Source organism: Kwoniella botswanensis, chromosome 3 (assembly GCF_036426115.1).
Source record: "Kwoniella botswanensis chromosome 3, complete sequence".
Classification (NCBI taxonomy): Eukaryota; Fungi; Basidiomycota; class Tremellomycetes; order Tremellales; family Cryptococcaceae; genus Kwoniella; species Kwoniella botswanensis.
This window is the reverse complement of record NC_088601.1, coordinates 16,570-41,354: the sequence shown is the minus strand read 5'-3', so window position 1 is coordinate 41,354 and position 24,785 is coordinate 16,570. Positions and strand designations below refer to the sequence as shown.

The 24,785-nt window shown below is 49.6% G+C and overlaps 9 protein-coding genes across 9 annotated transcripts; 4 read left to right on the top strand and 5 right to left on the bottom strand.

The window, feature by feature from the left end:
- Positions 1–118: 118 nt before the first annotated feature.
- On the top strand, positions 119–773 carry L199_007882 (uncharacterized protein; the record flags this gene model as incomplete). The annotated part of the gene is made up of 4 exons (XM_064893568.1): positions 119–229; positions 330–491; positions 550–670; positions 742–773. 4 exons carry the CDS (start codon positions 119–121, stop codon positions 771–773), a joined length of 426 nt encoding a protein of 141 aa, XP_064749640.1.
- Positions 774–967: 194 nt separating this feature from the next.
- On the bottom strand, positions 968–1,599 carry L199_007881 (uncharacterized protein; the record flags this gene model as incomplete). Its single annotated transcript, XM_064893567.1, has 3 exons — positions 968–1,148; positions 1,205–1,356; positions 1,420–1,599. The coding sequence occupies 3 exons, from the start codon at positions 1,597–1,599 to the stop codon at positions 968–970; spliced, it is 513 nt and encodes a 170-aa protein (XP_064749639.1).
- Positions 1,600–2,470: 871 nt separating this feature from the next.
- Positions 2,471–5,880, top strand: L199_007880 (uncharacterized protein; the record flags this gene model as incomplete). The annotated part of the gene is made up of 17 exons (XM_064893566.1): positions 2,471–2,564; positions 2,621–2,765; positions 2,842–3,289; positions 3,342–3,541; positions 3,597–3,855; positions 3,912–3,934; positions 3,992–4,064; positions 4,114–4,215; positions 4,271–4,290; positions 4,354–4,470; positions 4,522–4,590; positions 4,641–4,782; positions 4,837–4,980; positions 5,036–5,107; positions 5,173–5,652; positions 5,703–5,765; positions 5,818–5,880. 17 exons carry the CDS (start codon positions 2,471–2,473, stop codon positions 5,878–5,880), a joined length of 2,514 nt encoding a protein of 837 aa, XP_064749638.1.
- An 85-nt stretch (positions 5,881–5,965) lies between these two features.
- On the bottom strand, positions 5,966–7,477 carry L199_007879 (uncharacterized protein; the record flags this gene model as incomplete). The annotated part of the gene is made up of 8 exons (XM_064893565.1): positions 5,966–6,084; positions 6,138–6,217; positions 6,270–6,328; positions 6,391–6,848; positions 6,896–7,007; positions 7,067–7,181; positions 7,237–7,331; positions 7,379–7,477. The coding sequence occupies 8 exons, from the start codon at positions 7,475–7,477 to the stop codon at positions 5,966–5,968; spliced, it is 1,137 nt and encodes a 378-aa protein (XP_064749637.1).
- Positions 7,478–7,872: 395 nt separating this feature from the next.
- L199_007878 (uncharacterized protein) lies at positions 7,873–9,356 on the top strand (the record flags this gene model as incomplete). The annotated part of the gene is made up of 7 exons (XM_064893564.1): positions 7,873–7,938; positions 7,999–8,208; positions 8,269–8,438; positions 8,491–8,609; positions 8,660–8,720; positions 8,768–9,015; positions 9,079–9,356. 7 exons carry the CDS (start codon positions 7,873–7,875, stop codon positions 9,354–9,356), a joined length of 1,152 nt encoding a protein of 383 aa, XP_064749636.1.
- Positions 9,357–10,082: 726 nt separating this feature from the next.
- L199_007877 (uncharacterized protein) lies at positions 10,083–12,274 on the top strand (the record flags this gene model as incomplete). The annotated part of the gene is made up of 10 exons (XM_064893563.1): positions 10,083–10,191; positions 10,251–10,376; positions 10,443–10,568; positions 10,622–10,783; positions 10,839–11,005; positions 11,060–11,649; positions 11,710–11,860; positions 11,918–11,946; positions 12,006–12,072; positions 12,137–12,274. 10 exons carry the CDS (start codon positions 10,083–10,085, stop codon positions 12,272–12,274), a joined length of 1,665 nt encoding a protein of 554 aa, XP_064749635.1.
- Positions 12,275–16,520: 4,246 nt separating this feature from the next.
- Positions 16,521–17,876, bottom strand: L199_007876 (uncharacterized protein; the record flags this gene model as incomplete). The annotated part of the gene is made up of 1 exon (XM_064893562.1): positions 16,521–17,876. The coding sequence occupies one exon, from the start codon at positions 17,874–17,876 to the stop codon at positions 16,521–16,523; it is 1,356 nt and encodes a 451-aa protein (XP_064749634.1).
- Positions 17,877–18,341: 465 nt separating this feature from the next.
- On the bottom strand, positions 18,342–19,568 carry L199_007875 (uncharacterized protein; the record flags this gene model as incomplete). The annotated part of the gene is made up of 1 exon (XM_064893561.1): positions 18,342–19,568. One exon carries the CDS (start codon positions 19,566–19,568, stop codon positions 18,342–18,344), a length of 1,227 nt encoding a protein of 408 aa, XP_064749633.1.
- A 3,755-nt stretch (positions 19,569–23,323) lies between these two features.
- Positions 23,324–24,679, bottom strand: L199_007874 (uncharacterized protein; the record flags this gene model as incomplete). The annotated part of the gene is made up of 1 exon (XM_064893560.1): positions 23,324–24,679. The coding sequence occupies one exon, from the start codon at positions 24,677–24,679 to the stop codon at positions 23,324–23,326; it is 1,356 nt and encodes a 451-aa protein (XP_064749632.1).
- Positions 24,680–24,785: the final 106 nt, after the last annotated feature.

Genomic DNA, 24,785 nt, shown 5'->3' with positions numbered 1-24,785 from the left:
CATAACCAACTCTATTTGTTGTCTGTTGTCTGTTACATCATTTTACTCTATTTTGCGAGTATTTCTTACTGTTTCACCGTGCATAACACTAGATAGCGGCTATAAATTGTCTTACACGATGGCAATCACTCTCACAGGAAGCTGCTTCTGTAGAAGCTTAGAGTTCAAGATCACGCTCAACTCAGTGGACGACGCGAGGACTACGCTATGTCACTGTGGGAATTGTAAGGTACGCTGAGAAGCATATCGTTCACCTCAATACTCGCCAATACATTCTGTGTTTGACAGGATCATCGGCTGAAATCTTCACGGGGGATGGGGGGGAGTAGAAAGCTTTTGGTACCAACTACGGTCTCACGTCGAAAATCCCCAAATCTGCGTTCCAGTATACTAAAGGGAAACCTAAAGAACATGCAATGGATAATGGTGGAGGGAGCGTAGTGACCAGAGAGTTCTGTAGGGAGTGCGGATCGTATATCTTGGAATATGGGGTGAGTGGAACTCCACAAAGGTTTACTCTACAGCACATGCTAAATTCTCAATCTACAGGCTCAAGCCAAGAACGATTTTCGATTCGTTACCCTCGGTTCACTAGATGACCCTACTGTGCTTCCTCCTAAAGGCGAGTTCTTCACTAAAGATAGGTTAGACTGGATGCCTCAAATTCCAAGTGAGCCTCGTCATCCTACCAAGAGGGCATTGCTTCTTTATCGACAGCTGACTGACTCTCTTTTATGTCAGACACTTTCCAGAAAAGAGAGATCAAGGAGTAATACAGAATCCGGTGTCACAACAACTATGATATGCAGGACGACATCAACCTGATGTCTTTCAGGACAGCTCCTATCATATTCTGACTCAGACAATGCACACGAATACATATACAACCGCCATCCTCAAGATTGATTGAGCAGTCATTGCCTCGCAGGATCCGAACATTCCAACAGTCCCGCTTCGAGCCGCTCGTTCACACGATCTTTCTGATTCTACCGGTCTCCACTTCATATACCCATCCACTAATCGGAACATCTTCTGGAATCAGAGGACTACCTTTCAGAAACTCCACATCGTCTTGAACTGCCGGTTCCAGCAAGGGAAAAGGTAGAAAATCCAAATTTTTCGACTTCAAGTCCTCGACGGCTTGTGTCCTGCCCGGAAGAGTGAGATCAGCTTGTCTCCATCTCAAACCTGTCGAACACCTCACCCCAGACTCTTCTCGACTAGAGCATAAGCGTCTTTGTTCTCGAACGTCAACATCCCACAATCCGTATGTTTGATCAACAAGATCTCCCGTGTACCGAGCAACTGTTGGGAGATGACAATAGACCTCAGAGCGTCTTTTGCGGATGCGCCAGCCTATGTTATACCCCGAAGCTTTTAGAGATCCACCTTCTTGTCAGGAGTGAATCTTTCACCCACGTTTCTAATTATATGGGCGTCTCCCAGATCTATCCCAATTGCCGCAGCAGGGTCAATCCTGGCGTCCATACATGTCAAAACTAGGTATTTCTTTGCCGGAGGTAAGGCAAGATGACCTTTATCGAAGGTAGCCGCATAGTCTCTATTCCTAGTCTCAAGGTTATCGGTAATCGCTGTCATGATAGCAAATCCTACATGTGATCCTACCCAGGATCGAGTAATTTCTACCTGAGCTCTGTTTTATACAGCGAAAGAGCAAGTCAGGATGGTCACGCAATGTTTTTGTCAATGTCGCCATCGATTAGTCAGTCACTTAGTGATTTGCAATGCGTGTGACAGTCTAGGTGATGTGGTACGTACTTCTTCCTATCGTCGAGCATGGCATAGGCGATTTCACTATTATGATTGTTATCTGATTTTTTTCTAAGGCGTTTTGCACCGAGCATCTTGGCTTGGTGATCTGGCAATCAGTTCGATCCTACTGTAAAGCAGTCTGCTAACGTGGGCCGAACCGACAGGTCAATTCTCTTCCTCCCGTTTCAGTCTTGATCACCTGCATTCAACGAGACTGCATTCGGCTTTGGGGCGAAACAGGTCACCATAGCTTGAAGTCAGAAAGACGCGCCTGATCTGCACAATCACATGTCGTTCTCGCACAAGAAACCAGGCCAATTGTGAACGTCCACCGGCCTACGAGTTCAGAGAGCGGTAACGATCAGGGAATTATTTGGCATACCTGTACATTTCCGGGGAACAATGCGTGATTGACAATATCTATGTATCATATGAGACGGTGGAGCCTTGCATCTTACATGAATTACGTTAGTTCGCACCGTTTTTGAAAAGAGCGTGAGACTCTCTGGCTCTAAGCTGCAGGTGACAGATCTTTCTGAGCGTATCATGATGCGGGGCCGGTTGGGAGATTGTAGGGTCAACCACGCGTCCAATCCCGATGGTCCTTATTCGCGGATTGACATTACTGCACTGATCACTTTCCAAATCCCATCAGGTCTACTTTAACTTACTTAATCATAAAGACATCGGCTGTTCAATGGGTGAATTGCAACGAGATGATCCCGCAGCAGCGGATGAGGATACTGGTCGAGTTGGTCGTGGTGGAAGACATGGACCCCAGAATTGCGCGGGTAAATGATCTACACATCAGAAGCTAGCTCTCACTGATTAAATCGATTCTGCACAGAATGTCGACGTTTAAAGCTGAGATGTGATCGCAAAGGCAAGTTGTACACCCTTGATCAATGTATGACTCTACCACTAAAGCATGGTATACAGCCCCTTGCAGTAACTGCATCAAGAGATCATGCGGCGATATATGCCCTCATGGAGTGCGTCCTAGTCGGAAAATGTGAGAGAGTATTTCTCCCAAGTCTTCAGTATCATTAATTCGACACTACCCACCAGCCCTGCACCAGCTCCGAACCAAGTAGATTCACATGGCTTCCTCAGATCTTTGAATGACTTGTTAACTTCCCATGGCATCAATCTACAAGGTGCGCTGGATCCTCCAGGTAGTATAGTGCAATCTTCCCCCGGCCCATCAGTACCTGCAGCTATAAGAAGGTCCTCACCGTCACAGCAGACTCGAGAACGCTCTCGGAGCCCGTCCGTTTCCCACCGCACCCGTCCGTTCGCGTACGAAGACGAATCTCTCCTCAACACGCCCTCTGCCATCCGTATGCATTCCCCCGTGCCTCCACCACATTTCGCTTACCAGTATGATGATCATCCGACTTCATTGAGGGCGACAACGGAGTCACCCAGTGAGGATAACTTCGGTACATTGGTTATTGACAAATCGGGGAGATCCAAATACCTTGGCCCTACAGCAGGACCAGAATGGAGGAAAGATGTGAGTGCCTCCTCTAGGTTGGGTTTCCAATGCTGACATAAACCTCAGCAAGCAGCAGCAGCCCGTTACGTCACTCAAGGAATCTCGCGCTCAATCACCTAGCCGATGCAATTCACGACCTCAACAATTGCGTTCCTACTTCCCATTCGAGGGGGCTCAGCCCTCGTCTATCAGTACGATTCTCACACACCTGCCGCCGTATGAGCATGCTCAAGATTTACTGCAATCGTATTATCGGTACTTTGCGTGGAAGTAAGCACGTTATACAGTGGATTCCTTCCTACGCCTGCTAACCCAATGTATCCAGTCACAGACCCGCATCTGAATCATCCATCCAGCTCATCTTCGACGCAGCTTACAATCCTGAAACGTCAGCGACGACAAGTAGGACCGAGTACGCCCAAAAGCTTGCATTGCTGTTTATTACCTTTGCCCTAGGTGCACTACATAATCTAGAGTTACCACCCAATGATCCCTCGGCTGAAGACTACTGCATGATTGCGAAAGCTTGTCTAGCTGAAGGAAATTTCATGAAAAGGCCTACGATAATGGGAGTGCAAGCGCTGGTCAGTGATCTAACCTCCCATATTCCTCGCTGGTCAAAGCTGACTTCGGGCTGCAGGTCACGATGGGTCATTATCACTTGTACGCACGGCCGGAGGGATCAACATCGCTTTCTGTTTGCTGACAGACTTGGTCTAGGGAGACGGAAGACGGTCGTAACGGAGATTCAGCCTGGCCGCTTTGGGGATTAGCGATGAGGCTCATACAATCGGTGAGTTGCAGTATAGTATGGCCTGTGACCATCTGCTCATCGCTCGTAGATGGGTTTGCATCGGGACGGCGAAAGATGGAATCTACCACCTGACATCGTGGAGGATCGAAGAAGGTTATTCTGGGAGGCCTACTGTATTGATGTCTTTCAAGTGAGCTGCTTTTTTCACTCAGAAGTGCTTGCTCTTCGCTGAGAATCCGCATCAGGCAAACTGCTTTTCCCGACCGTCAGTTTCTTTCTACATGGTGTGTGTGTGTGCATCAACTGAACGAAAGCTGTATGATCACAGGAGTGCAATACAGAGAAGACATGTCGACACGCTGTTCCCTCGAGAAGACAAGGCGTCGAACGATCAGAGGAAAGGTTTTTTGACAGCCAAATACGAACTGGCACAGATTTCACAAGAGTAGGCGTCCAGGTCGTTTAGTTGATCTAACTGATGTATCTAATGTCTTAGAATCCTCGACCAAGCAATGGATGTACGAGCAGCTGATTACGCAGATGTTCAGGCTTTACAGAATAAGCTGTGAGCGAACCTGAGTATCGCTCGCGATTGTGCTGATCGAAGTTTGGTAGAGCTTCTTTTGAGCGAGAATTGCCCTACGATTTACGATGTCGGGAGGCCCTCTTGGCAGCTACATCAATGTATCCGGACCCAGCAACGGCCAGAGATCAAAGCCCCGAGGTGAACAAAAGGAATCTGAGGGGGACGTTGGAGGTACGTGAAGTACCATGAAGTACCATGGTGCATTGCTGACGACCGCATGTTTAGCAATACACTTTGGCTTTGAACGTCTCTGAAAACTTTCTTTTCCTACAACGCCCGTATTTCATCGCTGCATCACAGGAGAGCCCTTCGGATCCTACCCTCTCACGGTTCGGTGCGTCATACCTATCTGTCATCGAAAGGTGTAATGTACGTGTCTTGGGGCTATTGATCACTGGTTTTATGGCTGATGTGGTACTTGTAGGTCATAATTCAGGTTGTCAGCGGGCTATACGAGTTATTCCCCAATATCACTTCTCGTCATTGGTTTTATTGGGTAAGGATATTCAAGTACCCCGTCATTCCCTTCGGCAAGCTGATACGGTTTTGTGGATGCGTTAGTACCATCTGTTCACTGCAGCAGTTTGTTTCGGAACAATCCTGATCAAGGACCCTCACAACGTGCTTGCACCTCTGGCACTGTTGCAAGTGGAAAAGTCGATCGAGGTGTTTGGGTCCATCTCCAAAAAGTTCGACTCGCCTGCCATGAAACGCAATCACGAATGGTTGTTGCGTTTGCGTAATCGAGTGATACATGAAGTGACGACAAAGACCAGCAGTATCTCTGCAAACGCTCCCGCGGACCAGGAACTCGATGACGAGGTGGTGGATTTGCTCACTTGGCGCACTGAATTGATAAACTGTGTGACTCAGGACCCTAGTCGGAGGAATCTTGCTCCTTCATCTACTGTCCCAGCTACTGAGCTTGATTCCACTGCTTTGAGTACGCTTCACGCTCTTGCACAATCTGCAGATCAGAGTTCGGATAACGCAACCTCCTCCATACCACAATTTTCTCTTGACACTTCCATCGATGACATTGTAGGTGACCTTGACCTGTCCCTGTCCTCGCTCGCTGACGTTATGTTCAGTTTCATCAGTTCTGGAACCCCATGATGACGGGCGATCCGCGCGCAGACCCAATGGGAATAGCTGTGAGTGACATGAAGATCGTGTCGAACTCGGCTGATCGCTGCTTTACGCAAGTCTCTGAACTGGAGTGATTGGGATTCTACTATACCTGCCTCATCTGAATCGAACTGTCTGTGATAGGTCTTCAACGTAAGACGGGTACCTTGTCAAAAGCTTGAATAATTAGTGCATGTTGATGAGACGCAGTATGTAATGATTCCATCTAAACAATTGGCTCTCCGTTTTCACCAAACTCAACAGGCTTTCCTGTATGATAAGACACGGTCAATGCTTTAGCAATGAGTGCCGCTTGGAAAGCGTCAGAAACCGTAGCCGGAACAGCTGCAAAACATATCAGATCGATCGCAGCGGTCGACGGGCTCAAGCACACTCACGTTTGTCATCCAACACTGACTCTACAAAAGCGTTAACCTCGTGAACGAAAGCTTCACCAAAACGTTCGATATACGTGGGTCTAGTCTAGGAGCATGAGTTGAGGTCGAGACAGTATATACCGAGCCACTTACGCTGATTCGACCCGCCTACCATGCCCATCGGTAATCTTGAGCTGGCTGGAAGCCGGGGTCTGAACGGGTTGGGGCGTATCACTTCAGTCGCAGACTCTTTGCCGGCGGACACATGACTCACATCAACCGTAAGCTTCTGCTCAGTGCCAAAGACCTCCACTAAACTCTCGTAACCTCCCATACCAGTTCTACTCAGATGTAAAGTGCACGAAGATCCGTTGGCGTACTCGACGATACCCAACGCGTTGTCGCAATCCTCTTGCTCTTTCAGTTCAGGATGGCGGACCGTGAGACCAGTAGCAAATACACGTTTGACCGTTGGCTTCTCGGTGGTCGCTGGGGCAGAAGATTGGTGAAGAGTTCCTTTCCCTTGGCCAGACTCTGAAACACCCAGGAGCCAGCGAGACATGTCAATGTCGTGAATCCCACAATCCATAAAAATCCCCCCGGAAGCTTTAGCGTAAGCGACAAAGAAGCCAGATGGGTCATAGGCATCCTGTGTAGTTGATTTAAGCAAGAAAGGCTGACCGGCTTGCGTTGACCCGATATGCTTATAAAGCTCGTTGAATGCGGTGTCGACTTGAATGGTGTTAGATCTGACAATACGGGCATTTACAACAACTCACATCGTCGCACAAATCCAATCATTACCTTAACCTTAGGATGGGCAGTGGCAGCTTCAAGTACAGGTCGAGAATCCTCTACATCGATTGAGATAGGTTTCTCCAGCAGCACGTGCTAAGGGTATTCCGAAATTAGAGACGCATCGAGCTAAGCGGCTTCCTGTTCCGACTCACGATACCCTTCTCAATTGCACGAATGGTCAAGGGAGCATGTGTGCTCGTGATGGTGGAGATGATCACAGCGTCGACCTCAGGGATCGAGAAGATCTCTTCGGGATCCGAGAAATATCTATAGAAAGTAATACAGCATCAGCATGAGTGCCATGAGATCAGTCGCTACTCACTTGACTCCTTCCAAATTCTCTGCAACCCATTGCTGAGCCGCCGGGGCAGGATCAGCGACAGCTACCAGCTCGGCTCGGGGTGTAAGGTGATGTACCTGTTGGGGAATCAGCTAGTATCTTCCGGTGAAACAAGCAGACCTACGTTATGAGCATGACGTTGTCCCATCCGACCGCATCCCAGAATGGCGATGCGGAGTTTCGTTTTTGACTGGTCGTCGGTACCGTTGATGATAGCGGGCATATTGACGATGGTATATAACTCCAGTAACAGTCTTTCTCAATCAAAGTGATGTAAATCAAGGACGAGATGAGTGGAAAATATGTTGTAGGTCTGTCCGTCTCAAGCTGGAAAATGCCATGGCATCGATCTTTGGAATGACAGTCATCGGTGTCTTGACGATATGCCCAATTTCCGATCGCGGATTGACATCGGATTGAATCTGGTCTAATGAATGACAATTTCAATCCGTTATAAACCGACGGTCCGGGTGTCGGTAAGCGAGAGATGGCCAGGCGATCGAATATCGTAGATAATAAGCTTCTTCCAGAGTTTATGAACAGTGGTTAGATTCAGTCGAACAGTCAACAAGAAATTTTGCGCAACCTCGTCACTTGACCTACTCTGACACAGACAACATGCCACCTTACAACCTGAGATGGGGGATCATTGCAACAGGATCGATCTCAAGCGAGTTTGCCAGGGTGAGTTTCCACCAGATCACAGCAGAGTAGTGGCACGACTTACATGATAACTCTCTGCAGGATCTGCTGGTCGATCCTGCTACCAGAGGTGTTGCTGACATATCTCACAACATCAGCGCTGTGGGATCTCGATCCGTTGCTTCTGCGCAGAAGTTCATCAACTCTCTCTCTTCAGCTATCCCCTCGGAAGGTTGGCACTGGGGAGTGGAAAATGGTAAATTGGGAGGGGTAAAAGCATGTGGATCGTATCAGGAAGTCTATGATGATCCGGTGAGCTCGCCAAGTCCTGATCTTGTCAGTTTGATCAACTGATCTCTGTGCATGCACCAGAATGTGGATGTGATATATGTGGGCACCCCTCCCTCAGCTCATCACCAAAACGTAAAAGACGCATTGTTAGCGGGAAAACACGTTCTCTGCGAGAAGCCATTCACCTTTGACCTGGAGGAGTTGGATGAGCTCATATCTATAGCCAAGGACAAGAAGCTCTTCCTGATGGAGTGAGTGATTTGAACAAATTCACAGCCGGCTCGAGCTGAACGTTTGTTTAAGAGCGGTATGGACTAGATTCCACCCTCTTGCAGCCAAAGTTGCTAAGGTTATCGATTCCGGGAAGCTGGGCAAGCCACAAAGATTCTCAGCGGATTTTTCAATGGACTGGAAGCCTGATAGTAAGCGGCCATACGTTGGCACGCACTCAACTGACCTGGAATTGTGGTAGATGAACCTGCGAGCCACCGAATGCTTGATCCGGCGTTAGGCGGGGGCAGTTTGCTTGACATGTGGGTCATATCCAGTGGACTGAGAATCGAGCTTATGATGCGTCTAGGGGACCTTATCCGTCTGTGTGGGCTATGCTTCTGGTTCAACGGAACCCTCATAACCGCGATCAAGATCCTCAAGTCCTTTTCTCACATCAGACTCTTTACGAGCGTACTCAAGTGGACTTGAACTCTCGATGGCTGGTCCAGTGGAAAGATTTGTGCCAAGGGTTGCTTCTCAGTGATCTCAGTGCTTCTGGGCAACGGGAGGCCACCGCGGTTCTACAATGCGAGGAAGGGGATCTGGTCATACATTGCATGTTCACGCCTTCGGCTCACCCATGTTCCGCTCTAGTGCTGATCCGTTCATGACTTGTAGATCCTCCTTACAAGGCTGAAACCTTTTCCATCGTCCCTCGCCCAGATCGTTTTGCTGGTAGTATCACCCAGAAGACCACACATCACCATCCAGTAGCTCAAGGTAACAACGGGTTATCATACGAAGCTGACGAGGTAGCAAGGTGTCTGAGAGATGGCAAGATCGAGAGTGAAAAGATGCCGTGGGCGGAAAGTAGGATTGTACAGGGATGGTTTGATGTGGTCAGAAAGCACGGCCCAACGCCTCTGGCTAATGTCAAGGGTACTGCGGGACAATGAACATGAGCTTTGACATAGAGAGTAGGGAATGTATATAGCAGCTCAACAGAACTGGAATGAACCAAGTTGAACGATATCTGCGACGAGCAATCATTTTCAGTACTCAATCTCTGAACATATCATCGTTTTAGTCGTCAAAGCAAGTATTTAGTATTCATGAGTCAGAAGCTCAAGCTCTCTCGCGGTTTGGCACTGCTCAAAACAAATTGTCATGTGTTCGCTTGTGCGCAAAAAGCGGCAAGTCTTTACTTCCGAGATAAATTTCCTCGATAATTGTACTATCCGATACAGATCGTTTGGTTGGTAAACTAGCGTATCTGACTGCCAGTTCTTACCGGTGGTGTAGCGGAATAACTCGGTTAAAACGTCGCATAACTCAAGACCCTCCGACACGGATTGAGAATTTGACTAAACCCCATGGCGGCTTGGTACATGTACCCCGAGTCGGACTGGCCCCTATTTGGTTGGTGTCACATGAACGACACAGGTCAACTGCCGCCCCCAGACGCCGCGCACGTCATGCATCCCCTGCATCCCCTGCATCGGGACTCCGGACCTATATCCTGGAAAGAATCCGCTTTGATTGGCTGCCCCACTAGGGGGGGTTTCCGGGGCAGCCATTCACGATACCGTATAAATATCACCCAGTCGTTTCTGGTCAAGTCGAACATCCTGTTTTTTTCAAATTGCGATCTTTAATTATTCACACTAAGATATATAACAACAATGGCCGATTTCAAAGGAATAGATCTTCACCATACTGATGAAGATGTCGAGCGAAATGAGAAACTCGAAGGCACGAAGAACATGTTTGCCAATGCCGCGGCGGCTACTGGTGAGTTTATCGGCACAGAATGTACCCCGATGTCAGCTTGCTGACTCTTGAGAGTGCAGATAAGGAACACAAGATGACCCTCTGGCAGGGATGTAAGCTATATCCCAAAGCCATCCTGTGGTCTGTTCTCATCTCTTCGTGTTGTGCTGTGGAGGGTTACGACATCTCCCTTGTTGGAAACTTTTGTGAGTAAAAACATATAACAACCCTCTAGACGCATCGGCTCAGTGCGATTTTTCCCACATTTTTAGACGCTTTTGATCCCTTCAACCGCAAATACGGTGTGCAAGGCGCGGATGGAACCTATCAAGTACCAGCTCGATGGCAGACTGGTCTGAGCAATGGTGCTCAATGTGGTCAGATTCTAGGTCTGATAGGTGAGTCACGGTCTGTCGGTGGTCGAAGCCGTGACGCTGAGATCACATCGCAGTGAATGGTCTGGCAACCGAAAGATTTGGATATCGGATCGTGATATTGGGATGCCTCTTATGGTTGACAGCTGTCACTGCCATCTTCTTCTGTGCTCCCAATATTCAAACTCTGCTCGCTGGTGAAATACTTGCCGGTATTCCATGGGGTGTATTCCAATCAAGTGAGTTCGGAAACTTGGGAGATACCGTGCAGGCTGACTCCTGGAACCATTGAAGTCGCCATTTCTTATGCCGCAGAAGTGTGCCCAGTGGCCCTGCGAGGTTACCTCACAACTTACGGCAATTTCTGTTGGGGATGGGGACAGCTTGTCGGGATCGGGGTGATTAAATCACAATTTGGCCGAACAGATCAATGGGCGTATAGAATTCCTTATGGATTGATGGTAGGTGATGAGGTTGAGCGGAGCGATAAGGGCGTTCTAACCTCTCTATTTTAGTGGATGTTCTATCCTCCCCTAATCATTGGGATCTACTTTGCCCCCGAGTCCCCTTGGTGGCTCGTTCGTAGAGGGAGACTGGAGGCAGCTAAGAAGTCACTCTTGCGATTGACATCTGCGAAAAGCGATCCGACCTTTAACGCAGACGAAACTGTTGATATGATCCGACACACAACGGAGCTCGAACAAGACATCACCTCGGGTGCCTCTTACCTTGATTGCTTCAGAGGTGTCGATCTGCGAAGGACAGAAATTGTTTGTATGCTATGGGCAACCCAAAACCTTGCTGGTAACACTTTCTCAAACTATTCGACTTACTTCTTCGAGCAAGCTGGACTCACTGGTCAGATCCCCTACGATTTCGCAATGGGTCAATACGCCATCAATATGGTGGGTACTTTCGGCGCTTGGTTCCTCATGACTAAGATCGGTCGACGAAATCTCTTCATTGGCGGACTCTGCGGTCTCTTCATCACCCTCCTTGTCATCGGATTCGTTGGACTAGTTCCCGAATCCCACAAACACTCCGCGAGTCTTGCTACAGGTGCATTGATGTTGGTATGGGCAGTGTTCTATCAATGTTCGGTTGGGTAAGTTAGCTTCGATCCGAATTTCGTATCTGTGTATATGCTCATCTCCCCGTGCTCCAGAACCCTTGCCTTCTCCCTGGTCGCGGAAATGTCCACTCGTCGACTGCAGATCAAGACCGTCGCTTTGGGCAGGGCCGCGTACAACGTTGCTGCTATAATCAGCAATGTCCTTACCCCGTACATGATCAATCCAACTGCGTGGAACTGGGGCGTGAGTGCGCTTTCCCTTTTGTCTTCTGAGGGTTACTTGCTGACTATCCCCTGATAGAACAAGGCCGGGTTTTTCTGGGCGGGATCGTAAGTGACATTTGAGTGATGATTTTGGGACGGCGGGACTGACCATGTGCAACCTGCAGCTGTGCGATTGTTCTTGTCTATGCTTACTTTCGGGTTCCGGAGCCTTCGGGACGGACTTTCGCTGAGGTGAGTTCTGTGCTCAGGGTATTGCCAAGTCTTCGTTGTTAATTAGTATCACTTGCCGTTCCAGATGGATATACTGTTCGAGCGAAAAGTCCCCGCTCGAAAGTTCAAGACCACACAAGTCAACGCGTTCGACGTTGCTCTTCATCACCAGATTGCTGAAGACAAACCTGAGGCCCAGATCGCCCATGTGGAGCGGGCTTGATTGACCTATCTATCTGGAGCAGTGGTTGTCAGAAAGGATCATGTCTAGGCGAAACGCGAGAATTTTCTGTTAGGTGATTGATTTTTATTCGTACCAGCGTTTGATTTGTACAGGTATGAATATTCTAGTATTTTGTAGTTGCAGATTCGGCAGAAGGTTCGACCGTCCTGAAGTCCGTCTAGGTGTTACACAGCAATTCAAGCATCTGTATGTGTGCTCCCGATCCGGATAGAACAAGTCGAATAGGTGGTCCAGGTCGCTTCTTAGATTCGCCTCCACGACTATTCAGTTTCAATGCATGTTCTCTGCATCGTGTAGCTGTTTGTACATGAAGGGCTGATTCCAGATTCATGAATGAAGGACTTCTACCCTTATTCCGCCCGCATCCTCGGCCCAAGATGCGACCCGATCGGCGACGCCCGACGCCAAAAATTACCTCATCCGGCAATTTCCCCCTTCCCGCCTCGATGTTCGCCTTGCATCTTCGACGTCGAGAATGCAACTCTGGTACCCCCGTCACTCCTTCTCGCCTTGCATCATCGGTTCAATTTGATAATCTTCGAGCCATCTTCTGTCCCATGGGACCTACACACGTCCTCTATCCGTCTATGCTTTGCTGGACCTCTGACAATCATTTCTGCGTTTCCTATCCCGACTCGCGTACCCGACCTCGCTCCTTCACCCAAATCGTTGCATCTTCTAACTGCTTCCTCTTCTCGTCGCCTTGCATCATCGGTTCAATTTGATAATCTTCGAGCCATCTTCTGTCCCATGGGACCTACACACGTCCTCTATCCATCTATGCTTTGCTCGACCTCTGACAATCATTTCTGCGTTTCCTATGCTGACTCGCGCACCCGACCTCGCTCCTTCACCCAAATCGCGCCAATCTCTAACTGCTTCTTCATCTCGTCACCTTGCATCATCGGTTCAATTTGATAATCTTCGAGCCATCTTCTGTCCCATGGGACCTACACACGTCCTCTATCCATCTATGCTTTGCTGGACCTCTGACAATCATTTCTGCGTTTCCGATGCTGACTCGCATACTCAACCCCCCTAACCCCCCCAACTCTGGTACCCCCGTCACTCCTTCTCGCCTTGCATCGTCGGTCCAGTTTGATAGTCATCGAGCCATATCTTGTACCAGACACCAAATATGATCAGCCAATATGTACCAATGTGTTATTGACGTCTGAACTTTGTTTCCCGTCATGTATCCACAATCATACCCTAACCCCCTGCTACCTCTGTCAGTAACACTACCCCGAGTCAATCATCGTAATTTCTTGCAACACCTCACAAAACTCACCTTCAACCGCCAGAAACATCTGTTCCTCCCCACCGTGAAATGAATCCGTTCACCATCGGGTGCACCTATTACGATTTGCACACGATCGTCTATGTACATCGTCACTCCTCGTCAGTCACCTCTTGTATGTCCCTTCAACGCTCATCTCGTCTCACATTTGTCCCTGTATCCTCCAACACCGACCCGAAACCCACTGTGCGACATCTTTTGCTATGGGATTGTCCTGTATGATGTCGTCTACTAACGTTCAGTACTATAGGTTGAATAAACTCCGTACTTATCTTATGGAACCATAGAATCGGGCACCTATCTATATATGTTCATTTTTACATGCATCACGTCTCCCACTTGCTCTGGTTCTCTTTCATGAATGTGGCTCCATCACCCCTGACCCTACCGGTCCAAGCTTTCGTCCCCCCTATCCATGACGCACCCCTATCCAGTCCTTTCTGTGCTCTCCAACCCATCGACCCACGAGTCACAATTTATCATAATATGCTCTTTGGACCTCTGACGTCCTTGACACCAGCTAGGACCCTCCGCACATTGTATGGTTTGGATAACAAATCATCACCGTTATATATCACAATCCTATCACCATCTCAAACTACACCTCCATCGAATCAACACACCTCTTGCTCTTCATATCAGTCAGATACGGGGTTACATACCGATTCTCTGAGGGGTGCCGATTTTGGGCCGAATTTCGTGCATGCATATTATCGTCCCAGATGGTAGAGGGGACGTCTAGGATGCTGGGAAAATTGATCTGAGGTCTCTACGTGATGTGTAGCGTGATTGAGAAAATATTCTGGGTCGGCACGGGAGCGACCCCCCAAGCCGGGATCAAATTTGGGTCTGAAAAAAAAAAAGATTACATCGGCCACGCACACATGCATGCTTCATGACATATATCACCTGGTAGAGGAGGAGTGTGTGAGCCAGGATATACCAGTTGCAGGACGATAGCATCGGTGTGTGACAAATGAGAAATTATTTTCACTCACAGCTCGGTCTGACCCCCCAAGCCGGGATCAAATCGAGGAAGAGTGAAAAACATTTTCCGTTTCGCGCATGCATGTATTCTTCCAAGTCCCTAAGACATTACCAGTACAGAATCGGCTGCTGAACCAGGATCTGAAGTCAGATTGTGCATAGCTGCGATGTGTGACGAATGAGAATTTATTTTCACTCACAAGACAGTCCGACCCCCTAAGCCGGGATCAAATCCGACTTGGTGAAAAACTTTTTTCAAATCGCCCATGCATGCATTCTTCAAGTTGTTCAAGATATTCCCAATACAGAACGAGCTGCCGATTCAGAATCTCAAGTCAGATCATGCATAGGTGCCGCGAGTGACAAATGAGAATTTATTTTCACTCACTCGACCTTCCGACCTCCTAAGCCGGGATCAAATTTCTGACCCAGGTTGACCCCTACAGAAACCCTCACTGAGCGTACGGCTCACCTGTTTGACGCGTCTCGTCTGACCCAAACCACAAGTCAGCTTATCGCTTACCGTGCATAGATCAAGCGACTCACCACCAAGTCCTGTCCTATCCTCATCTTCCATACCCTCGTCACCTCCCACGGCCCCCTGCTGGATTCCCAAGTCTGATATCCCCAAGACCTCGGCCGAGACCAATTCTGTCAACCACCTCAGCATCTTCACCCCATTCAGCTTATGGCGGCATCCCTTCTTACCGCAGGCGATCCTGAAAGGATGAGCGCTGTTCCTATGATATCCATGACCAGGTCCATCGGGATCTCTCTGACAGGGGAATCGACCATTGGGCATGATGCGTTTCACCAATCCAAACAGACCATCCAACTGTTCATCAGTCCGATACTTGTCAGACAGCAAGCTGAAGCAGGTCGGAACTACCTCCTCACCACCCATCCACCAGGCATCGGTTGACAGCGACTTGGTGGGTGAGCCATGATCTGAATTCCAGCCGAGAGAATTCAAGATGTCGACCAGGATCTGTCTTTGCTGTGGAGTAGGTACGTTGGATGCGGCTCCTTGAAACACGCTTCTGATCTGAGCTTGCTCGTATACCCAGTTGGCATTACTGAGGAAAGCCTCTCGGGTGACCAGCTTGGCATCCAGGTGATGTTTGCAGTGAGGACCTTCTCCTTGACCGAGCCAGTAGGAAGGATCAAGGAATGGAGTCGCTTCCACCAGACGGCGGGCTTCTTTCAAGCCGGGTGCCGTCACACTGACCTCTATCCGGAACCCTCCGAGACCTCTGTCGTCCTTGCTGGAAAGGTTGTGTATCATCCTTGACGCCTTCTCGACTTGATTCCTGACCCCGTACATGGTCTTGGGAATGCTCCCTTGCAGGTGAGAGTCGAACGACTTGATGACATGGACGATCCTTGGGTAGATTTTGAGCTTGAACTTGCGCCGTTTGTGGGTGGCTTTGATGCTGACCGTACCATAGTCCATCGACCCCGGCAACATGGTCCGATAGTGACGGAAGCCATTGTGTCTGCCTGTGGCCGAAGCAAACAGCCAGATGTAAGGAGATCCAAAGTTGACCCCAATGTCCCATTTGTTGTATTTCGCATACTTGTGATCGACCTGAGCTGGTTCCGAGCTGAGGAAGCGATCTGTGATGGGCATCTTCTGACCATATGCCTTGAGCCGTATGACACTGCATCCGGAAGCAATGAGGCAGTGAACAAAAACACTGGTCGGGAGATGAGCCCTGCCCAGACTGGCTTGCTCACGGAATCGACCTTTTTGGATGGCTTGGTACTTGTCGGCTTCTTCAATGAAAACGTCTCTATGTCGAGGATGGACCCATAACTGGTGGGTGGCTTGAGCGAGATACATGTACTGGCTGAAGTCTGGACCGTGGGACGTTTCAAGCCTCCTTGTAGGTGCCCGGTTGACGATCTGGACATCGGCCAGCGAGCTTTCAAACCTGTTCAAGTATTCCTCTGGTGAGATTGACAGTTCCCATCGGTCCACATCGGTAGGTTTCCTCTCCAACTCGTCCAGCCAGTCGTTCCCTTCCTCCTGATGTTCCACCAGCTTCTTGAATCCTCCCATGAAAGGTAACTCTGGGACAAACGACTCGAGCCATTCCACCCCACATCTTCTAATACTGGAGGGCTCCACCCTCTATCCCGTACATCCACACCCTCTTGTTCTCCCGTGACATCTTGTTCCGTACTAGCACGTATGCTCCCTCGTTCTTCTCCATCCTCATCCCCTCCCAGTAAGTCCCAAAGGTCATCGTCTATGTCCTCACCACCGTCATCTCTGCCCGCACCATCTTCCATTATCCCTTGACCATCCCGTCCATCAGACTCCTGGGGATCTATATCCATCCCCCCTTGGTCCGATTCATCTTCTTCTGGCTGCCATTGATATGATCCATCGTCACTCATCACTGATCGTTCCTCTTCATTCTCTTCATCGGACCATGGTCTGTCATCCCCATCCTGGGCTGCATCCTCGATCTCCTTGGCCCGCTTTCTCTCCCAATAAGCCTCATCCTCGATCTCTTCCTCCTCCTCCTCCTCCTCCTCCTCGTCGTCGTCATCTTCTTCTACTTCTTTACCAGCCCCGTCCTCTTCATACACTTCCGTCTCCTGACCATGACTGAATACGTCATCATCCGCCTCATCGTATACATAGAGGACGGGATTGGTAACTCTGGAGGAGGACCTACGGGTGGGAGTGAGTGGTGAGCTGTTGATCTGCAAGTGGTTGATGGACAGACCGTTGGGTGACAGAGACTGAGATGACCGACGGGTACTTGCAGGACTCAGACTGGGCGTTCCCACGACTGAACTCAGAGGGGATGACGTGGAGTTAGCTGGTGGGACATGGCCAGATGCAGAGTGCGCCGAGCTGAGCGGACTGCTGAAACGACTGGGGGTCTTTAGAGTGGATCTCCAAGGGGATGCTTCAAGGAGAGATGCTATCGAAGGGGCAGGTGTCAATGAGTTGCTGAGATATGGAGCTGCCCTTTGAGCTGGAGAGTAAAGAGATGCTGTCGAAGGGGCAGGTGTCAATGAGTTGCTGAGATATCGAGCGGCCCTTTGAGCTGGAGAGTAACTGGGACAGTTGAACCGTAGCTGATGTTTGTTGAGCCCACTCGCATTCAACACCAATCTCCCACATGCACATACCACCACCTCCGTGTCTGAAATATCATCCTTGGTGAATCGATCTCCCTTGTGTCTCTTCTTGAAGTGTTCCACCAGATCGACATAAAGAATCCCAGCACACCTATTGCATCTGCCTGAGGGGTTGGTCGTCTTTCCTCTGGGCATGGTATTTCTTATGTGATATGAATGTCTAAATGGAATCGCATCAAAGAAATCCCTACTGAGTAGAAGAAGTATGGTAAGTAGAGACGCGTCTGACTACTAAAGAAACCCCTATTGGGGGTTACATATCAAATTGTACAAGCAGACGCGTCTGACCCCTATAAAAACCACTACTGGCTGACCCCTAAAGAAACCACTACTGAGTCTGACCCCTAAAGAAACCACTACTGGGGATACGAAGGATCGTACATACTGTCTGGCTGACCCCTACAAAAACCACTACTGGGTATACAAAGGATCGTACACCCTTACTGGCTGACCCCTAAAGAAACCACTACTGAGTCTGACCCCTAAAGAAACCACTACTGGGGATACGAAGGATCGTACATACTGTCCGGCTGACCCCTACAGAAACCACTACTGAGTATACATAGTATGGTTGGTACATAATTACATAGCGCTTATGGCTTACACATGATGACTGGGGTATCGTTTACGGTGGTAGGATAACCCTCTCTCACTAGCTGTCACCTTTCCGCAGGAGCACACCCATAAGCCCGTCTCTGCCATCTCCTCTGCAGTGAACCTGTCCTCACCGTGTTTCTTCTTGATGTGATCGAGGAGATCCTTGTAGGTCTTATCACATTTGGGACAAGTATCCTGCCCTGACCTCGGCTTCCAGGACCTCTTAGCACGGGGTAACATGATTCCTTGCATGTCCAAGTAATCCGTTGTAGGCTCGCAGGTGAACATGGTGATCACCACTCGTTTCTTGGCATCTTCTGGCTTGAGAGCCACCACTCGATGAGGTAGGAGCCCTGGCTGGAAGAACACAACATCACCGGGAAAGACGGGTAAAGCGAGTCCTAACGTGGGAAGCAAGAGATCACCCCTACCATCTGTGTGATCCCAGTCTAAGTTCTCCCGACCCAAGACGAGGAGTGTGGTGTATAGACGACGGTCATCATGGTTATCCATGTGCAGCTTCTCTGATTGACCTTGGGTGATCGCAGAGCAGGTAGCCAGCTGACCGAAGCGGAAGAAATCGGCTACATGGTCAACCTGGACATCTTGAAAGTCGGAAGGGGACAATCCACGGAGATCGAGCTTTCCTTGGTCAACGGCAGACCTGAAACGGTCGTTGCTGGCTTTATGTGCCAGGCAGGTCTTACGATCCACCTGGTCGAGCCTGGCTTGAACCTTCTCCTTGACGACAGCATCTATGGCCAAGCATAGTCCCAGCATACATTGCCTTCTCGCTGCTGCGACCCGTTTGTTCGAATGTGGTTGTAGTGTGTCATTGGTGACCCAGGGTGTATGGATCTCGGAGGCACGGAAGAAGACACCAAGATGATGCGGGCTCAGTCCAGTGGTACGCTCGGTACCTTTGATGAAAGCTTGACACCCAGCGCTCTCACTTTTCCTGGCGGCTTCAAGTATGGTATCCTGATCTCCCTGTGATAGCTGACCGGAGATCCTGACCACCCAGAACTTGGGACCACCCGATCTATGGGGGCGCGGAATGGCCAAATCGCCATGCTCAGGCAGTCGACGGAGCGGCTGGTCAGCCGAGTCACCAAGTAGCCGTCTCACAGTTGCCTCGATGTTTGATCGGTTTGACCTGGTGTGGGTGCAGTAGTATGTCTGGACATGGGCCGGTGTGGGCGCTTGGATGACGGATGGGACTCGAGACATGGCTGCCTAAGGGATGATGGTGAGTGACGGTGGATCACATGACGGGAAACTCACGGTTTGTATCACCCGATGTCTGTACTGTACCTATTCAATCGGGGCGTTACGGTTTGTGATGTGATACGGTACCTAAGACAACCTACCGGTCAGCTTTCGACATGACCCTCCACCATACACAGCTCTGCCAGACCCGATGGGCACGGCATGTGCCGCCCACCGCAACCCTCATATGCATCATTAGACTATATACTACTTGGCCCTATATCCCCGTCCCAGCTTGGTCAGGACCATCGGGTCCATCTTCTTCTTCAATTCCTCCATGCGGAGCACCTTTCTGTGCGATGGTGCCGGTGCCGGTGCCGGTCTCGTCTTCCGCTTTGGCTTGAACAGGACGTTGCGACTCACTGTCAAATCGATGGGGTTGGATCGCGTACCGGTTTTAGCGTTCCTATCGGTTCAGAATCAGCGTACGGTACGATATGATGTCAACTTAGATTTAATCGTGTATGGGCGTTCGGTGGGTGGTGGGGGAATGTCCTCTGACCCCTAAATCGACCCCTGCTTATATAGACATCGACCTGCTCTGACGATGCGATATGGACGACACCATTGATCGCACCATACGACCAATATCGCATCGTTTATCGCATCATACGACCAATATCGCATCGTTATGACATCGTGTATCGCATCATACGACCAATATCGCGTCGTTTACGACCAATATCGCATCGTTATGACATCGTTATCGCACCATACGACCAATATCGCATCGTGATTCATCGTATGACATCGTTGTCGCATCGTTATCGCATCATCTATCGCACCATACGACCAATCTCGCATGGCATCACATCGTCGGCCACCCAGATGGTAAAAGTGGTATGGGGACTCATTCCTAACGAAATTTCAATGCGATTCTAATGGTAGGATCGGTTTAACTCTATCTGCAACGGTCAAGGAGTTAGAAAAAAAGGGCATTCCTAGACGCAAGTTTTTTTTTTGAGTGAGGGGTACCGTGAGGGGTACCGTTAGATGCGAAATTTCGAGAGGAATCTGATGGTACGGGCCACACTACTCTAACCGCGCTGGGTGTGGAGCAATTTGCCAAATCAGTATTATGCAATCCAAATGAAGTGGATCTACGTTGTCTGGGGTCATATGGTTTGTGGATAGGTAGCTGGTTTGAAAATTCGCTCGATATGGGTTAAATCTGATAAATTAGCAGTGAATGACAGATTCTGTGTGATGAGATTATGCGAAATCCCCAAGGGGAAATAGTGCTTGGAAGATGGTGGACAGCTGAGCTGCGACAGGTGATGACTAAGTATATTTCATGCAGACTGGAGCTGTTACATCTGAACGAGCTGGATTGAACAAAAACATCGGTTAACCCCCCCCCATTAACCCCCAGTCAAACGGGCGATCAGCCAGGTAGTTATGAAGGTATAGGTGGCGGGGACCACGTGTGGGTGTGTGTTAGGGGTTGGGTTACATACCGATTCTCTGAGGGGTGCCGATTTTGGGCCGAATTTCGTGCATGCATATTATCGTCCCAGATGGTGAGGGGACGTCTAGGATGCTGGGAAAATTGATCTGAGGTCTCTACGTGATGTGTAGCGTGATTGAGAAAATATTCTGGGTCGGCACGGGAGCGACCCCCCAAGCCGGGATCAAATTTGGGTCTGAAAAAAAAAAAGATTACATCGGCCACGCACACATGCATGCTTCATGACATATATCACCTGGTAGAGGAGGAGTGTGTGAGCCAGGATATACCAGTTGCAGGACGATAGCATCGGTGTGTGACAAATGAGAAATTATTTTCACTCACAGCTCGGTCTGACCCCCAAGCCGGGATCAAATCGAGGAAGAGTGAAAAACATTTTCCGTTTCGCGCATGCATGTATTCTTCCAAGTCTCTAAGACATTACCAGTACAGAATCGGCTGCTGAACCAGGATCTGAAGTCAGATTGTGCATAGCTGCGATGTGTGACGAATGAGAATTTATTTTCACTCACAAGACAGTCCGACCCCTAAGCCGGGATCAAATCCGACTTGGTGAAAAACTTTTTTCAAATCGCCCATGCATGCATTCTTCAAGTTGTTCAAGATATTCCCAATACAGAACGAGCTGCCGATTCAGAATCTCAAGTCAGATCATGCATAGGTGCCGCGAGTGACAAATGAGAATTTATTTTCACTCACTCGACCTTCCGACCTCCTAAGCCGGGATCAAATTTCTGACCCAGGTTGACCCCTACAGAAACCCTCACTGAGCGTACGGCTCACCTGTTTGACGCGTCTCGTCTGACCCAAACCACAAGTCAGCTTATCGCTTACCGTGCATAGATCAAGCGACTCACCACCAAGTCCTGTCCTATCCTCATCTTCCATACCCTCGTCACCTCCCACGGCCCCTGCTGGATTCCCAAGTCTGATATCCCCAAGACCTCGGCCGAGACCAATTCTGTCAACCACCTCAGCATCTTCACCCCATTCAGCTTATGGCGGCATCCCTTCTTACCGCAGGCGATCCTGAAAGGATGAGCGCTGTTCCTATGATATCCATGACCAGGTCCATCGGGATCTCTCTGACAGGGGAATCGACCATTGGGCATGATGCGTTTCACCAATCCAAACAGACCATCCAACTGTTCATCAGTCCGATACTTGTCAGACAGCAAGCTGAAGCAGGTCGGAACTACCTCCTCACCACCCATCCACCAGGCATCGGTTGACAGCGACTTGGTGGGTGAGCCATGATCTGAATTCCAGCCGAGAGAATTCAAGATGTCGACCAGGATCTGTCTTTGCTGTGGAGTAGGTACGTTGGATGCGGCTCCTTGAAACACGCTTCTGATCTGAGCTTGCTCGTATACCCAGTTGGCATTACTGAGGAAAGCCTCTCGGGTGACCAGCTTGGCATCCAGGTGATGTTTGCAGTGAGGACCTTCTCCTTGACCGAGCCAGTAGGAAGGATCAAGGAATGGAGTCGCTTCCACCAGACGGCGGGCTTCTTTCAAGCCGGGTGCCGTCACACTGACCTCTATCCGGAACCCTCCGAGACCTCTGTCGTCCTTGCTGGAAAGGTTGTGTATCATCCTTGACGCCTTCTCGACTTGATTCCTGACCCCGTACATGGTCTTGGGAATGCTCCCTTGCAGGTGAGAGTCGAACGACTTGATGACATGGACGATCCTTGGGTAGATTTTGAGCTTGAACTTGCGCCGTTTGTGGGTGGCTTTGATGCTGACCGTACCATAGTCCATCGACCCCGGCAACATGGTCCGATAGTGACGGAAGCCATTGTGTCTGCCTGTGGCCGAAGCAAACAGCCAGATGTAAGGAGATCCAAAGTTGACCCCAATGTCCCATTTGTTGTATTTCGCATACTTGTGATCGACCTGAGCTGGTTCCGAGCTGAGGAAGCGATCTGTGATGGGCATCTTCTGACCATATGCCTTGAGCCGTATGACACTGCATCCGGAAGCAATGAGGCAGTGAACAAAAACACTGGTCGGGAGATGAGCCCTGCCCAGACTGGCTTGCTCACGGAATCGACCTTTTTGGATGGCTTGGTACTTGTCGGCTTCTTCAATGAAAACGTCTCTATGTCGAGGATGGACCCATAACTGGTGGGTGGCTTGAGCGAGATACATGTACTGGCTGAAGTCTGGACCGTGGGACGTTTCAAGCCTCCTTGTAGGTGCCCGGTTGACGATCTGGACATCGGCCAGCGAGCTTTCAAACCTGTTCAAGTATTCCTCTGGTGAGATTGACAGTTCCCATCGGTCCACATCGGTAGGTTTCCTCTCCAACTCGTCCAGCCAGTCGTTCCCTTCCTCCTGATGTTCCACCAGCTTCTTGAATCCTCCCATGAAAGGTAACTCTGGGACAAACGACTCGAGCCATTCCACCCCACATCTTCTAATACTGGAGGGCTCCACCCTCTATCCCGTACATCCACACCCTCTTGTTCTCCCGTGACATCTTGTTCCGTACTAGCACGTATGCTCCCTCGTTCTTCTCCATCCTCATCCCCTCCCAGTAAGTCCCAAAGGTCATCGTCTATGTCCTCACCACCGTCATCTCTGCCCGCACCATCTTCCATTATCCCTTGACCATCCCGTCCATCAGACTCCTGGGGATCTATATCCATCCCCCCTTGGTCCGATTCATCTTCTTCTGGCTGCCATTGATATGATCCATCGTCACTCATCACTGATCGTTCCTCTTCATTCTCTTCATCGGACCATGGTCTGTCATCCCCATCCTGGGCTGCATCCTCGATCTCCTTGGCCCGCTTTCTCTCCCAATAAGCCTCATCCTCGATCTCTTCCTCCTCCTCCTCCTCCTCCTCCTCGTCGTCGTCATCTTCTTCTACTTCTTTACCAGCCCCGTCCTCTTCATACACTTCCGTCTCCTGACCATGACTGAATACGTCATCATCCGCCTCATCGTATACATAGAGGACGGGATTGGTAACTCTGGAGGAGGACCTACGGGTGGGAGTGAGTGGTGAGCTGTTGATCTGCAAGTGGTTGATGGACAGACCGTTGGGTGACAGAGACTGAGATGACCGACGGGTACTTGCAGGACTCAGACTGGGCGTTCCCACGACTGAACTCAGAGGGGATGACGTGGAGTTAGCTGGTGGGACATGGCCAGATGCAGAGTGCGCCGAGCTGAGCGGACTGCTGAAACGACTGGGGGTCTTTAGAGTGGATCTCCAAGGGGATGCTTCAAGGAGAGATGCTATCGAAGGGGCAGGTGTCAATGAGTTGCTGAGATATGGAGCTGCCCTTTGAGCTGGAGAGTAAAGAGATGCTGTCGAAGGGGCAGGTGTCAATGAGTTGCTGAGATATCGAGCGGCCCTTTGAGCTGGAGAGTAACTGGGACAGTTGAACCGTAGCTGATGTTTGTTGAGCCCACTCGCATTCAACACCAATCTCCCACATGCACATACCACCACCTCCGTGTCTGAAATATCATCCTTGGTGAATCGATCTCCCTTGTGTCTCTTCTTGAAGTGTTCCACCAGATCGACATAAAGAATCCCAGCACACCTATTGCATCTGCCTGAGGGGTTGGTCGTCTTTCCTCTGGGCATGGTATTTCTTATGTGATATGAATGTCTAAATGGAATCGCATCAAAGAAATCCCTACTGAGTAGAAGAAGTATGGTAAGTAGAGACGCGTCTGACTACTAAAGAAAC